Below are 16,164 nucleotides of genomic sequence, written 5' to 3' on the forward strand. Positions count from 1 at the left end.
AAATACATACGCAATCACTAACTTCCTCTAAAGGAACTAAAACAGAGGGCTGGGATTGAGAGTGGCCAGGCGGCTTGAGCCAAGGAGCTCAGAGAAGATCTCTCTGAGAGGGAGGCATTTGAGCTAAGACTTGGGTGATCTGAGAGAGACAGAGCAGTTTCCTGTTCAGACAGAGGGTACAGCCTGTGCAAAGGCCCTGGGTGGTGCCTGGCGTATTGGAGGAGAAGTGAGGAGGTCCCCTGTGGCTGGACCAGAGTGAGCAAGGGGCAGAGAAGGAGGAGGTGGGGGACGGAGGGCATGGGGCAGGTTGTACAGGGCCTCCTAGTCTGCAGGAAGGACTTGAGCTTTTACCCTGAGGGATGTGGGTGGGGGAGGGGCAACACATGACTCAAGTGCTCACAGAAGCCCTCTGACCACTTTAGGGAAGACAGACTGTGAAAACAGGAGCCAGGGGATAAAGTAGAAGCAGGGCCTCTGCAGCTTCCAAAACTTTTCTGTCCGTCAGGCATCTGCTCCCAGCCTTGATGCAGGCAAATTCTGCTTCCCACCCCCCACCCCAACACAGAACTGACTTGTCCTACTCATTCATTGAACACCCTGTGAGACTGTTAGGGGAGCACCTCTGAGCCCAGATGCTGGAGCTCAGGGTCATGGGTTCCAACCCCAGCTCCCTGGATGCCCCTGGAAGGTTCATATACCTCTTTGGGCCTCAGTCTCCTCCTCTGCAAAACAGAATAACAGCAGCACCTACTCCAGGAATGACTCAGATACTCATACAGGACCACACAGAACCCACAAACGGTGTTCCCAAGATTACTCCTAAATAAAAGATGGAAATGCAAACGTGTCCTCCACCCTGCCACCTCCAGACTCACCCAGTGTGATGGGCTTGCTGTCCTCCTGGTCGGAGCCCATCCCTGCCCGGGGACTGCCACTCTGCTCTGCATCTGCAAAGAAAGGGAGGGGGAATTGGTGACATCGCCACAGGGGTTCGCATCCCGAGGGGAGGAGGCATCAGCCCAGCACTAGCTGGGACCAGCACCATGGAGACCGCAGCCTGGAGCATGGCATGGCCCCTTCCCTGGCTACTGCCACAGAGGGTCGTGAATGTCTTCCGTCACTGGGGTCACAGGTGAGAACCCAAGTGCAGGAGCTGGCTCAGTCATAGGGAAGTGCTCTCTGAGCCTCAGTTTCCTCTTCTGTCAAGTAAGGATAGCTCATTTAATCCTGCCTCCACTGTATAAGGTGGGAGCCCTCATGCCCATTTTACAGATGGGAAAACTGAGGGCCAGACAGGTGAGTCCTTGACCCCTCAGGATCCCTCCCATCTTCCTCTGCCTTGAGTCCCAGGAGCCCATCCCATGGTCTTGAGTTGCTATTCAGGGTCCCCAGAGAGGGGGCTGAGGGGCACATTTCCACAGCTGTGATGTCCCCCTCTCCTGCCCAACTTGAGGGCTCCCTCCCACCCCGGCGCCCGCCCCCCCATCTTATCTAAAAATAATCAGGCTCCTTGGCAGTCGGGTGAAGCAGACAGACGCTGAGCTCAGCGTTATTGGCTCCAGAGAACTAGATGGAGGGCGAGTCACGCCAGCCCCCTCTGCAGTCCCCACGCCCATCCTCCACCCTGGATTGGGGGCAGGGGAGCACATGGCCAAGCCCAGTCGGGCAGAACCCCTACAGCCCTATTCATTTATGTCTCAGGTCAAGGGCTAAGGTGGCAGGAAGCACCATCAAATGACGGAGAAAGAATCAGGCCCCTGCCACCTGTCACACTCCAAGCCCAGGGCTGTTCGCTGTGTGACCTCAGGCAAGTTGCTTACCTGCCTTCAGCTTCTTTCAAATGTGTGAAAGCATTTCACAGGCCCGACTGGGTTGCCAGGAGGTGGTAAGGGGATATTAACAGTATATATTAAGCACTTAGGGCATATTGAGTTCTATATACATGGTAACATCTATCCTATTATTATTATTATTGTTATTTTTAAGTCCCTAAGATGACCATAGATATGGTGCTTTGTTGTTCTCATTTCATACCTTCCCTTAAATCATTAAGAGCCACTTATCTGGCATTATTAGTGTACCCATTTTTTGGACAAGGAAAATAGATGGTTAGAATGACGAAAAAGTGCCTACACTACACCCCTTGTTATTTTTTTTATAGTAGTGTATCATTTTATTTCACTTACTTTTTAACCCCCCACCCCCAACCAGGGGAGCGACTTGTGGGGATCTTAGTTCCCTGGTCAGGGATCAAACCTGTGGTCCTGGCATTGGAAGCGCAGAATCCTAACCACTGGCCCACCAGGGAAGCCTCTCCCGTTTAATTCATACTCTGCACATGCATCCAGACGTGCAGCGCGACCAATGTAAACTGCTTGGCATCTGCCGTTCGGTGCCTGAGTTCCCATCCCAGCTCTGGGAGCATCCGAGGCCACGTGGTCCTGGGGAGGTCACTTCCCCTCCTGGGGCCTCGGTTCACCCAGGGTTGCTGAGGATAATAGTAATGACGCTGCTCACAACAGTCACTGATCCCGCGCCATTTGCCTGGCATGGAACCTGCAGCTTTGTACACACTGCACTGAGCACCTACTGGAGGCCAAGACCGTGGATGCTGTAAAAAGCCTAGGAGTGCCCCACCACCACCCTGCCTCAGCTTCCCATCCCCGACAGAAGCGCATGCAGGCAGGCCTCCTTGGCTTGACTGAGCAGCCCCCCGTGTGGCTAGCTGGGCTGGGCAAGGCTGGACAGCAGTGAGGGGATTGTGCCTGACTGGGCCCCACGCCCCGTGGCAACTCCCAGGCTGGGCAGCCAGCGGCCCCTTGGAGCCTGTCCTGCTTGAATGGGCGCGTGGCTGGGCACGGGTGGCCGCTGTTGGGAAGGGCCCAGCCTGGGCAGCCAGCCTTTGGGCTCCAGGCCTCGGGCACAGACGCTCTTCCAGAACCGGCGCCCATACGGACTCAGCAGGCAGCGGTGCCCGAGTGGCACTCAGGCGCCTACCCAAGGAGGTAGGGGTATTTCTCAAGTGCTGTCTGTGTGTTCCTGCGTTGGAACAGGCAGCCGGGCCTGCGGGCCTCTCCCCGTGCCTCACTCCCCGCACCGTGACAGCGTCTTCCTCAGAGCTGTAAGCACATCGCCCACCAGAGGAGAGTTTCATGACTGTTGTTACTGTCTGGCTGTTTCTGCCTTGGGTGCCTTTACTTCCTATGGACTGAAAGCCATGGTGCTAGCTATGGCTGGCTCTAGTCTGGCGCCCTTACCCTTTGCTCTTGACCTCAGGCCGGCCATATCACATGTCTGAGCCTCACCTTCCTCATCTGTAAAATGAGGATATAACACAACCCACCTCCCAGGCTTTGTCAGGACTCCATGTCAGCTAATAACAATTGTAAAATGTTGGTGCCAAACTGACATTCAATACATGGTAGGTTTGGGGGACCTAAATGAGAGTGTGTTTTTAATTTAAGTTTCTTTCCCTTTTTTTTCTTATGGAAAAAAAACTGGTTAAGGCCTTTCTTTCTTTCAACTGCACAGCATGCAGGGTCTTAGTTCCCTGACCATGGACCAAACCCACACTTCCTGTAGGGGAAGCATGGAGTCTTAACCACTGGACCACCAGGGAAGTCCTTTTAATTTAGGTTTCTAATTGATCATTGCTAAAATTTAGAAATGAAATTGGTTTGGGGGTTTTAAGCTTGTTGGAGAAGGAAATGATAATTCATTCTAGTATTCTTGCCTGAGAAATCCCAAGGACAGAGGAGCCTGGCGGGCTATAGTCCACGGGGTTACAAAAGAGTCCAACATGACTTAGTGACTAAACAACAACAACAAAATTTTGTATCCTGCAACCTTGCTGAACTCACATATTAGTTCTAAGGCTGCACCCCCTTTTTTTATGGATAGCTTGGGATTACCTATGTAGACAACTGTATCACTTGCAAGCAGAGCTAATTTTATTTCTTCCTTCCCAATCAGTAAGCCTCTGATTTTTTTTCTTGCCTTATTGCACTGGCTAGGCCTTCCAAAACCCTGTCGACTACAAGTGGTGGGGGCAGGTGCCCTCGTCTTGCTTTTGATCTTAGAGGAAACCCATTCCGTCTCTCACCACTAAGAACTATGTTAGCTGTGGGTTTCTGCTAATTCCTTTACTGGGTTGAAGAAGCTTACTCCCCCCACCCTCTTCCTCTCTGTTTCCTATACTCTGGGGAGTTCTTTTTAAATTTAAATAAGTATAGTTTCTAAATGATATGATGCTGTACTTGTATGACATCTTATTAAAATTTTTTTTAATTTGATTTTTAGATTGTTTTGAAATATACATTACATATACTCTACCATTTAACTGTTTCTAAGTGTACAGGTTAGTGGCACCAAGTCGGTTCAGACTGTCTTGTGACCATTCCACCATCTATCTCCAGAACTTTCTTATCTTCTCAAACTGAAACTCCGTTCCCATGAAACACTGACTCTCTGTCCCCTCCCCTAACCCCTGCCCCCCCACCATCTACTTATCTCTACAGATTTGACTTCTTCTGTGCCTGTGTTCTCTCACTGAGCATCACGTCCTCTGAGGTTCATCCACATTGTAGCAGGCGTCAGAACCGCCTTCCTTTCTATTACGCCATCTTATTTTTAATCATCCCTAAAAACCTCAAACTATTTCTCACCCACCTGCTGACCACTTGCCAGTCATTTGGTTTCTGGAAACTCCCAATCTTCTGCAGCTGTCCAGTGTGGGAGCCCCAAGCGACATGTGACTTGAAATTTAAATTGGCTAAACTGAAATTAAATGCAATTTTCAGGACTTCAGCCGCACCAGTTACCTTTCAATATTGGATAGACACACTTGGTCAGTGGTGACTGAATTGGCCAGCACTGAACACACCATCATCACAGATAGTTCTATCAGGCTGAGCTGCTCTGGATATTTCCATGAAAAATCAGAAAAAGAGCACAGATAATTCTCCCACCTCCTTTCTACTTAGAGACCCAGAGTGGATAATGCCTAAAGGCTGGCTAATGTCCGACATCCCAGTCCCCAAGCGGGCAGTTTTCATTTGTTGAGCTTTTACTGTGTTATGAGCTTCACGGCACTATCTGACTAAATCTGCCCAGTTGATGAGGTTTGCAAACTGAGGCCCAGCTCAGAGAGTCTATATTTCAAAGTTGATGTCTATGCAAAGAAATTGCCTAGCACAGAGGGACTTGACTGGGGTATTCCTGCTCCCCAAAACGATGGCTAGGGACATCTGTGGTTGTCATGACTGGGGAAGGAGCTTCTGGCATTGAGGGGTTGGGCCAGGGATGCTGGCCTGGGAGAATCCCACCAAGAGTTGCCCAGCCTCCAATGTCTGGACGGGGGAGGGAGTCCAGTCCAGATCCAGCCATTCTCAGTAGGAGCAAAAACTGGCTCTTGGGATTTTATCTTTTTTTTTTTTTTTTAAATAAAGCACAGATATATAGACATAGATACAATATATAAGTAGATATATAATATACCTGTACTATTAAAAATCTCATGAGGTTCACTGATTAGGGAAAAATCTGTCTAAAAAGGCTTTTTGTGTGTGTGCTAAGTCGCTTCAGTCTTGTCCAACTCTGCGACCCTGTGGACTGTTGCCCGCCAGGCTCCTCTGTCCACGGGATTCTCCAGGCAAGAATTCTCCAGGAGGGTTGCCATGCCCTCCTCCAGGGTATCTTCCCAAGCCAGGGATCAAACCCACAGGTTCTTTACCACTAGTGCCACCTGGGAAGCCAAAAAAGACTGTTTAGGGGGAGGTAATAATGAAAGAAAAGTGTCTTGTACAATTTTAAAGGGTTGTCAAAAGAGAAAGAATATGCAACAGAGACCAGAAGTGACCTACAAGGTCTAAAGCATTTACTTTATTCAAAGTCTGCCAACTTCTGCTGTGTGTGCTCGTCATCTCTGAGCCTCCATCTCCTCGTCCACAAACCAGAGCTGAACCGCACCACTGTTTACCTCTATCCTGTGAGCACTTGGCAAACTGACTGCCAAGCACCTCTGGGTGCCACCTGCCTGGGGGAATACAGCAACAAACAAGATGAGCAGAATTCTCTGCCCTCATGGTACTGATGTCCTAATGGTGGGTGCCAGGCAATCAACAAGTAAGCAAGTTAACCAGGAGTGTGTAATCTCAGGCTGGGTCAGGTGCAAGGGAGGTCATTCAACCCAGAGATGAGAGTGGCAGCCCCTGGTGGGTGAAGAACTGTGACTGGAGCTCCTGAGAGGGTCATCCAGCCCACATGGTGTGAAACGGTACATTCCAGTAATTAATACTTAGTGAGTCACCCCTTTGGCTGTGTTGGGATGCATGTTTCACCTCCACTGACTCATCCAATCTTCGAAACTCTCCCAGGAGGGATGTGTGGTTATCACCCCCATTTTCCAGATGGGGAAACTGAGGCACAAAGTGAGGTGGCGACATATGCAAACTCACACAACACCAGGTGGCAGCAATGGGACCCGGGATCAGCGCCCAGACACCCTGAGGCCTCACGTTTGGGTTCGGTGCTTTTGACTTGGAGGGATCCAGCGGGGTCCCTTGGAGGGGGCTCAGTACCCCCTGACAGAACCCCTTCTTTGTCAGTAGTTTGAGGTGATTCCCCCATGTTTGAACCCTGTTGTCTGACCAGATAAAGCCCCTAGCTGGGGGTCCCCTGATGCTCAGCTTTTGCCAAAGTTCCTTCTCTTACTAATTGTGGTGTTGGGACAGCTGGGGGCAGTGGGGAACAGCCATTTCATTTATGCCAACAAGTCCCTCATGGGAGAAGAGCCTCCAGACCCTAATGTCCATGGGAGCAGATGCCCCAGACCCTGCTGCATGGGTCAAGGAAACTGCAGATCACCCTCACCTCACTGAGAAGACAGTTAAGGTATAGAGTGAGAAGACAGGAGGTGATGATGCTAAAGAATAATAATAATAAAACAGTGGCAACGACCAAGCACAGACAGCCTACCAGAGGCCAGGCGTCAGGCTGTGCATTTGACAGTCCTGTCTAACACCCTGCAGCCATCCTTGACTGAGGCTGACAACCACACGTTACCCAGAGAGGGTAAGTAAGTTACCCAAGGTCACACAGAAAGGAAAGCTGAGGGGCCAACCCGTATTTATCTGCTCCTCTCTTAAAGAATCTATCTGTAGAAAGGCCTAATTTAAAAAGATACATGCACCTCAATGTTCACAGCAGCCAGGACACGGAGACCACCGGAGTGTCCACAGACAGATGAATGGATAGAGACAATGTGGGATATACACACAATGCAATACTATTTGGCCATAAAAAGAATGAAATAAATGTCATGTGCAGCAACATGCATGGACCTAGAGATGATCATACCAAGTGAAGTCAGACACAGAAAGACAAATATCAAATGATGTCACTTACATGCCGAATCCAATATAAAAGATGACATAAATGAACTTGATTTACAAAACAGAAACAGATTTCAAAAATAAAATTATGGTTACCAAAGGAGAAACATGATGGGGAGGAATAAATTAGGAGTCTGGGATTAACATACACTGTAAGTGCATGTGTGCTAAGTCACCTCAGCCGTGTCTGACTCTTTGCGATCCCATTGACCACAGCCCGCCAGGCTCCTCTGTCTATGTGATTCTCCAGGAAAGTAACTGGAGTGGGTTGCCATGCCCTCCTCCAGGGGATCTTCCTGACCCAGGGATCAAACCAGCATCTCTTAGGTCTCCTGAATTTGCAGGTGGGTTCTTTACCACTAGCACCACCTGAAAAGCCTTAACTTATTCACGACTGTATATAAGACAGATAAACAACAAGGACCTACTGAACAGCACAGGAAACTGTACCCAGCATTCTGTAATAACCTATAGGGGAAACGAATCTGAAAATAACAGATACGTGTAAATGCATAACTGAATCGCTTTGCTGTACCTTTGAAACTAACACTGTAAGTCAACTATTCTCCAGTAAAATTTATTTTTAGAAAGAGGGGCCACGGGAAACATCCTTGAATGTCTCAGTGAATTTTATATCATGCCAATTGCTGGCTTTAAGACCTTTGCCTGTTGACAAGCTTTCTCCTGACCTGCTGCCATCCCCGGAGTCCCCCACTGCCCATCCCCAAAGACGTGATTTTCTGCAGCCCCACTCAGATCAGGCATTCGATCTGGCACTTGGTGATGCTCAGATTACATTCCTGACTGTGTGAGAAAAACGTGGACACTCCAGAGAAGTACCACAGAACCAAAATGCACGTTCTCGACCACCAAGTAGGGGACCTGGAGAGCGGGCACCTACAGATGTGCCTTGGGCGCCACAGACTCCACCTGACCCTGGGGTTTGTAGTCAAAAAGCGTGAGCCTTGCTGTGGGCCTCTCAGGCAGCTGTGGGGCTCCTCAGCTCCTCATGAAGAACAAGCTGTGGGTCCCAAACTTGTATGATTCTGGAGCATGTTTTAGAAGCTGGAGTCCTGGAGCCCTCCTGCGTTGGAGAACCAGTCCTGACACAAGTTGGCCTGTGACCTGGGATGAGTCAGGCCTCTTCTCCCTCTGAGCCTCAGTTTTCCCCATCTATAAAGTGGGCTTTCTCTGTTGCTGCCTTACTTTATATGGGTGTGAGGATGAAATCACAGGAGCCTCAGGAGGGGAGGGGTCCATCACAGTCTAAAGGATAAATACTGTTTGTGTGACAGCATATTTCCAAGCTCAGAAGTTACATGAACTTTGTCCCTCCTCTGCCCACAGCCCTCCAGGTTGGGGTAAAAGCCTCCCTTGGGGTAAAAGCCCGAGTCCTCCTTGTGGCTCATAAGGCCCTGCACCACTGCCCCATCCCTTCTCTCCCCTCCCCTTCTCCTTTTCTCCCCCTCACTCACTCTGTTCTGGCCACACGGGCCTCCTAGCTGTTCCTCTAACATCGGCCTGCCCCAGGGCCTTTGCACCGGCTGTGTCCACTGCCTAGAACTGTTCTCTCTGTATCTACGTGGCTCACATTCTCTCCTGTCTCTGGAACGTTCCCGAAAGGTTTCTTCTCTGAGAGACACTCAAAGCTCTCCAGCACCATTCCCAAAGCGCAGCTAACCACGCTCATGCTAGTATAAGCGAGACTGGCCCTGGACAGACAGCGGATGTGTTTCAAGCGACACCCTGACTTGGCCCGGCACCAGTTCTCTCAACTTCCCAGGTCCGCGGGGTGTTTGTCGGCAGCCGGAACGTCATCACCTCCCGTGGCCTTTCCTTCAAACAAACACATGATCACAGCGGCAACAGAAATGTAAACTGGATCCCATTGACAGAGTGTACAAACTGTTCTTTCCTGTCCGTGGCCACGAGCCCAAATTTGGTCTGTTCCAGCCCGTGACAAAGGCGCCGCCATGGCCTCTGGTCTAGCCCTTCCTGCTCTGGAGCACCCACCCACCCCTGCACCAGACAGCTCTCACTGTCCTGGTGCCTGAGACTCCAGCAGTTCCTAACTGGGAGATCCAGACACCACGCCGGCGTTCATCTCCCAGATGTTTACTGACCACCTATGCTTGCTGGGCACTGGGCAAGTGGCAAGGAGCCAAGGGAGGGAAGACAGACAGGAAGCGAGCCCACAGAAGGAGACCAAGATAATTTCGCTGGTTCTAAGTTCCACTGAGGCAATAAAGCTGGGTCAGGGGACAGAGAATGGCTGGTGCAGGCGGAGGTGACTTTTAACCAAAAAGTCAGGTGAAAACTCTCTATAAACACGTAGGGAAGGGAAGGAGCCAGCTGTGTGGAGAGCTGAGGGCAGATGGCACAAGTGCAAAGGCCCTGGGGCAGGAACAAACATGGGATGTTTGAGGAACAGAGCATGTGGCCCAAGCGCGGTACACAAAGCCAGGAGACCTCAGGCCACTCAGGGCACCGCCCCCCACCCCATCCTGGGCCTTGTGGGATGCTTCGATTTTGGTCGCAAGGGTGATGACTGGATCTATGTTACATTTTAAAATGTCTCTGGCTATGAGGATGTGGAGAAATTGGAACCCTTGTGCATTGCTGGTGGGAATATAAGATGGAAAGCCATGGTAAATAGCTTGGCACAAGTCCCTCCAAAAGTTAAACACAGAATCACCATATGACCCATGCCTATGTCTATACCCCAAAGAACTGAAAACAGGGCTCAAGCAGATACTTGCCCACCCATGTTCACAGCAGCTAGACTCAGAGAAGTCAAAAGATAGAAACACACCAAGAGTCCATCAAAGCATAAGGGATAAACATATTGTGGTCCAGCCATGCAGTGGAATATTACTCAGTCTTAAAAAGGAAGGAGGTTCTGGCACCTGCTACAATGTGAATGGACCTTGACGATGTGATGCTTAGTGAGAGAAGCCAGACACAGAAGGACAAATACTGTCTGGTTCCACTCATAGGAGGTCCTCGAGGAGTCAGAGCCACATAGAGAGGAAGTAGATGGTGGGACCAGGGGAGGGGAAAGGAGTGAATGTTCAATGGGGACAGAGTTTCAGTTTAAGAAGATGAGAAAGTTCTAGAGATGATGATGGGGATGGTTGCAGGACAGTGTGAATGAGATTAATGCCACTGAGCTACGCACTCATAAATGGTTAAGATAGTGAACTTTATATTATATATATTTTACCATAATAAAGCAAACACACATTAAATCTGGCTGCTGACTGATTTCTGCACTCTCAGAGGCTGGAAGTCCAGGGAGGAGGGGCGAACAATGATCCCAGCGGGCATAACAGCTTGGCCTAGGGTGATAGCCAGAGGTGGACAGGGTGGGTCACACTTAATTTATCTTTTGGCTGTAGAAAGGACAGGACTTGCTGAAACTATGATTACACCCACTTAAATCCTGGCAGGATACGGAAGAGCCTAGGGTTCCCGCGCAGGACCCACGGTGCATCCGCTGGGCTAGCCTCGGCTGCCACGGTGAGCTCGCCCGCGGGATTTCTCGTCCAATCTCAGCAGGCTTCCAAATGGAGCTGGCTCTGCCGGGCTGCCACGTCCGCCTCCCAGCACCGGCCAGCTAGAGAGAGAACCAAAGCCAGGCCCTGGAATTCCCAGCTACTGGGTGTCACCGGTCATTTTTAAACATCTCCGGCCGAGGTTCAACTTTGTCCTGGAAGGCCACGCCAGTGAGGCGACCCTGGCCTTCATCCTCCTCGTTCCTGCCATGGAAACTTCCCTGCCCCTCTTGCTCTCATGCCAATTCCAACCATCTCTCCAAGCCCGGATTTAACATCTCTTTTGGAACACCCTCCTTTCGTACTTTGTCCAACTTTTGTTGAAGTTCTCATCACACTGGACTGAGCCTTGGTCTTTTTTTAATTTAAAAATTAAAAACAAAATTTTATTTGGCTGCATTGGGTCTTAGCTGTGGTAGTCAAACTCTTAGTTGCAGCATGCAGGACCTAGTTCCCTGAGCAGGGCTTAAACCCAGGCTCCTAGCGTTGGGAGTGTGGCATCTTAGACACTGGACCACCAGGGAATTCCTCTTTAAACGTATGAAAGTCCCAAGTCCTTCTTCTGGCCCACAAGGTCCTTCATGACCTGCCCCATCTCCTCCCTGCTCTCCTCACCTCTCTCTCCCCCTTGTTCACTCTGCTGTAGCCAAATGGGGTCCTTCCTATTTCTCCAACATGCCAGGCATGGTCCTGCCCCAGGGCCTTTGCACTGCCTGGAATGCCTTTCTTGCAAATGCTCAAGAGACCTTTATTCAGGTTTCTGTTCAAGTGGGGTTTCATGTCCACAGGACCTGGCCTTGATGCTCTGGAAGTTTGGGGGTTCATACTCTCCTGTCCCTCCTAAGAAACGTGACCATGGATTCCCAGGTATGTCCCATCATCTTACAACCTGCTTTGTGTCCCGAGCCTCCACCCGCCTCCCCCGAGTCTCTGTGCAAACCCAAGAATGAGGGGAAAGGCTGATTCTTTCACTCATGTATTGAGCACCTACAGCACACCAGGCTCTGTCCCAAAGTCCAGGGACACAGCAATGTAGTGAAGAAACACAAAGTTCTGCCCCATGAAGTCTGAGGGCAAGGTTTCCTCTGGGTCATCTCGAAGAGGGCCAGGTCAGTTACAGCAGAAAGCTTCAAGCTAAACTGAACCTGGACTTCCCTGCTGGCTCCCACCGGAAAGAATCCGTCTGCAATGCAGGGGACCTGTGTTTGACCCCTGGGTGGGGAAGATCCCCTAGAGAAGAAAATGGCAACCCACTTCAGTATCCTTGTCCAGGAAATCCCCTGGACAGAGGAGACTGGTGGGCTACAGTCCATGGGGTTGCAGAGAGTCTGACAGACTGAGTGACTAACAGACTGAAACTGGACTTCCCTGGCAAAGTAGCAGGAGGAAGGCCTAGAACCGAAATTACTCTGGGCTTCAAGGAATTCCAGTACAAATTCTGAGTCTCCCTGGGGACACCCCATCTTGCTCCTGCAGGCTCAGGACTGCAGACTCCCCAAGGCCAACAATCAGGAGAACTGGATATCAGTTTCACCAATGCTGTGTGATCTCAGCAAAAGTACTTGCCCTCTCTGAGCCTCCATATCCTGATACAGAGGCTCTAAACCACCCCCTGGTGGCTCTCCTCCCAGGGATATTTGGATTAAATCAAAGGGGAAAAAGGCAAGATGCTAGACATTCTCGGCCCTCAGGGGGAAATCTGGACAAGACGTCCAGGCGGAGAGGCAGAAAGCCACGGCCGGGGTGACCTCCCGGGCGCCGCACCCCCCCCACCCCCACCCCAGGCCTCCCCCGCCTTGTCCTTCCTGACCCGCCACGTTCCTCGAGTCTGGACCACACTTTCCATCTCCCTCTGCCCTGCTGCCGGCCGCCTGGGCCCCAGCCAACCTGCTTCGGAATCACTTTCAAAGAAAAGTTTCTTTTTTCTTCCCACCCGGCCCGGCTCTCGCCCCCGCCTGCTCCGCGGCCTGGCTATGGGCCCCGCCGGGCACTCGTGGACACCTCGCCAGCGGGTCAGGACAGCGGCCGTCCGCCACCCCCCGGCCGGCCACAGCGCCAGGCCCGGGAGGTGCTAACGCATGGCCTTGGGCTGAACTTGAGGCGTCCGGTGGGCTCTAGGGGGCTTTGGCACAGGCGGTTTGGGGGTGTTTGGCCCGAGAAGCTGGCAGGGATGCCCCCGTAGGCCGCGGGGCCCACTCTGAGGCCTGCAGGCTAGGGCTCGTCCCACCCCAGCCGCTCTTGGCGGCCACGCCACCTATGACATCAGCGCTCTGGCGGCCATTTTGTCAACGCTTCCTCCCGGCTTCCAGATGCTTCTCCGACCTAGGCGGCCATTTTGTGGGCGCGGGAGGAGCGGGCTGGCTGGGCCTGGAGTCCGGGATCCCCTGGGGTGGGGGTTGGGGGGCGGTCTTGGTGGGGGCTGCTGGGCCTCCTCTGCGGCCTCCGCGGGGTTAAAGGCGCTTGTGCCAGGAGGGCGGCGACCGTGCCAGGCAGGGGTAGGAACCCGCTTGCTGCCACCCGGGGCCCGGTGCCCCCCGCCACTCGCTCGGCACAAACCAGACTCCGGGTGGCACCAAGGATGTGAAAAACAAGGTTAAAAATACCACACGCGCAGCCTCGCCCCCCCTCCCTCCCCGGTCCCCTCCAATGTCAAATGTGTCAGCGCCACCCGGGGAGGGGGGCAGACTTAAAATAACTCGCTGTTTACATTTGGAGCGAATTCTTGGCTTCGCCCGCAGCCAAGCCAAGGCCTCGGCCTGCCTCCCTGGCAGTCCCGCCAGGGGTTGGGAGCTGTGGAGCCGCATGTGCCCAACGGCTGAGCCCGCACGTGTGGCCGCGCGAGGGGACGCGGCCCCGGAAGCCGTCTGAGGCCACGCGGTGGATGGAGGCGGCGGAAGCCCAGGGCATCCCCCCCCTTGCCAAGGACGGGGTGGGGGCGCCGGGCCCCTTCCAGTTTCCCTTCTTTCTGAAGTTTCTCGGGCTTCGTCACCAACTCAGCAGCCCCAGGGAGGGGTGGGGGAGGTGTTCGGGGGAGGCCGGAGGCTGGCAGCCTGGGCCAGGGAGGCAGGTACCAAGGGGAGGCCTCCAGAACAGGGCAGGGGCCGGCCCTGAGCTGTATGCCCTTGTGCTGGCCCAGCACTTCCCCTCTCTGAACTAAGACTGGGTGCTCTCCCCAGTGTTGCCTGGGGGGAATCGCACTCGCAGCGAAAGGGGAGCCTGCTGACTACCTCAGTTTCCTTCTGTGCAGAAAGTAGATTTTGAGATGCAAACCTTTCCGCCTGCTGGGAGCCCAATTTTCCAGAGGGGTCAGAGACGGGAAGGGGCTTGTCCCAGGTCTCATGTAGGTAAGTGGACAATCGGATGGGAACTCAGTCACTCTGGTTCTGGTGCCCACATTTGAAACCTGCTGCCTGAAACGCAGGAGGAGGTGGGAAAATCAAGGGCCAAGCCTGGAGTCATAGTTACTGGGGAGACTTTTCTTCTCCCCTGATCCTCCTGTGGCCTCTCTTCATGGAACCTGGCATGCAGTTGGTGCTCAAACAGTGCTTACACATAGCTGGCAGTCAATAGATATTTGTAGACAAGTGAGTGTGATTATTCCTGCAGAACCTGGCACATGATAGGCGCTCAATACATGCCTATAGCATGAATAATTGGGATGATCCTACCAGGGCCTGGTATACAACAGGTACAAAATAAATGCTTGTCAGACACGGGAGTCCCCTGTTGGGAAAACGGGGATATTCAGAGGGAAAGACCAGGTTTAGGAGTGTAGACTCCAACCAGTGGTGATACAATGGATTTCTACAACAGGCCAGGGCAGGGTACGAAATGTCATCCAAGCATTGCCCATCTCAGGCCCGCCTGGTCTTTTGAGGATCAGCAGAAATCCTCTTTTGCAAAGCCCACCCAACTGCTCCAGGCCTAGCTATCAAAGGCAGGACCTCAAGGCAGGAGGAACCCCCAAAATAACAGAAACTTGACTTGGGGACCCAGGAAGGCTTTCTGTTGGAGGGGGCATTGGAGCTGGGGCCTTGATGTCTGAGTAGGAGTTTGCCAGGTACAGAAGGGGCTTGTAATGACGGAGTATGAACTACATTGTCATACATTGTAGAGGCAGTGTATGAAAATAATGATAATCATAACTGCCATTTATTGAGTCCTTATTGCCAGGAGCTGCATACAATCACAAGAGATATGTACAGATTTACAGAGGGGCAAAAGAGGTCTCAGGGAGGTCAAGCAATTGGGTCGAGTGCATGTAGCCAGGACTTGAACCCATGCAGAGATTTGACCTCACCACCTGCTGCCTCTCTGAATGTGTCTGAGTCTGGCAGAGACTGGGCAGACAGCACATGGTGGGTGTGTAGCAAAGACAGACAGACAGCCCTGTCTGTATCGGGTGGGCCAGACTGTCCAGCTCTAGACATTCTACAGCACAGAGGAGGACCCTATAAGCCTGCTTTCTACAGAGAGAGAGGGCTGCAGTTTCTGGGAAGAGCGACATGGCTCCGACTGCCTCTCCTTGGCCAGAATTGCCCCAGCAAACCCAGGAGCCTCCAGGAATCTCCTCAGCCAGCATTTAAGGGAAACTAGGGGTGTGGAGGCCAAAGACCCTCCATATGTCACCTCAGTACCCCAGGAGGAAGGTGTCCAGGCAGAATCTCAGGCTGGCCACATAAACCCTGCAGCCTCTACTTGGGTGTTCAGTTATTCCCACTGACCCCTGCAGTGTACCCATTTCATGGATCCAGAAATGTGAGGCACTGGAGTGGCTTGGAGTCAGGCTGTCTGTTTCAGGGGCAATTCCTTGCCCAACTGACTGTGACTCCAGGTTAAGCCACTGGTTCTCTCTGGGTCTGTTTCCCCACGTGGCACATGGGGCTGGGACAGCATAGTAACAGTCTAGACAGCTCTCTGTGCTGGCCTTTGACCAGGTGTCACAGGGGTTCTGTACTTCCCAGGTGGTGTAGAGGTAAAGAATCCACCTGCCAATGCAGGAAATGCAAGTTCAATTCCTGGATCTGGCAGATACTCTGGAGAAGGAAATGGCAACCCACTCTAGTATTCTTGCCTGGGAAATCCCATGGACAGAAGAGCCTGAAGGGCTACAGTCTGTGGGGTCACAGAGTTGAGTATGACTGAGCGACTAAACACGTGACATGCCACAGGGGTTCCATAGCTGTGGTCTCATTTTACAGGGACAAAATGGGCTCAGA

The 16,164-nt window shown here is 52.1% G+C and overlaps 1 protein-coding gene across 4 annotated transcripts in view; it reads right to left on the bottom strand.

The window, feature by feature from the left end:
- Positions 1–16,164, bottom strand: part of NFIC (nuclear factor I C) — a 72,719-nt gene that overhangs the window by 26,352 nt on the left and 30,203 nt on the right. For all 4 annotated transcript variants that reach the window (XM_065918073.1, XM_065918075.1, XM_065918074.1 and 1 more), the window contains exon 3: positions 876–947. In XM_065918073.1, coding sequence (XP_065774145.1) covers positions 876–947 — 72 coding nt within the window. The remainder of the gene's footprint in view (positions 1–875; positions 948–16,164) is intronic.

Source organism: Muntiacus reevesi, chromosome 1 (assembly GCF_963930625.1).
Source record: "Muntiacus reevesi chromosome 1, mMunRee1.1, whole genome shotgun sequence".
NCBI lineage: Eukaryota > Metazoa > Chordata > Mammalia > Artiodactyla > Cervidae > Muntiacus > Muntiacus reevesi.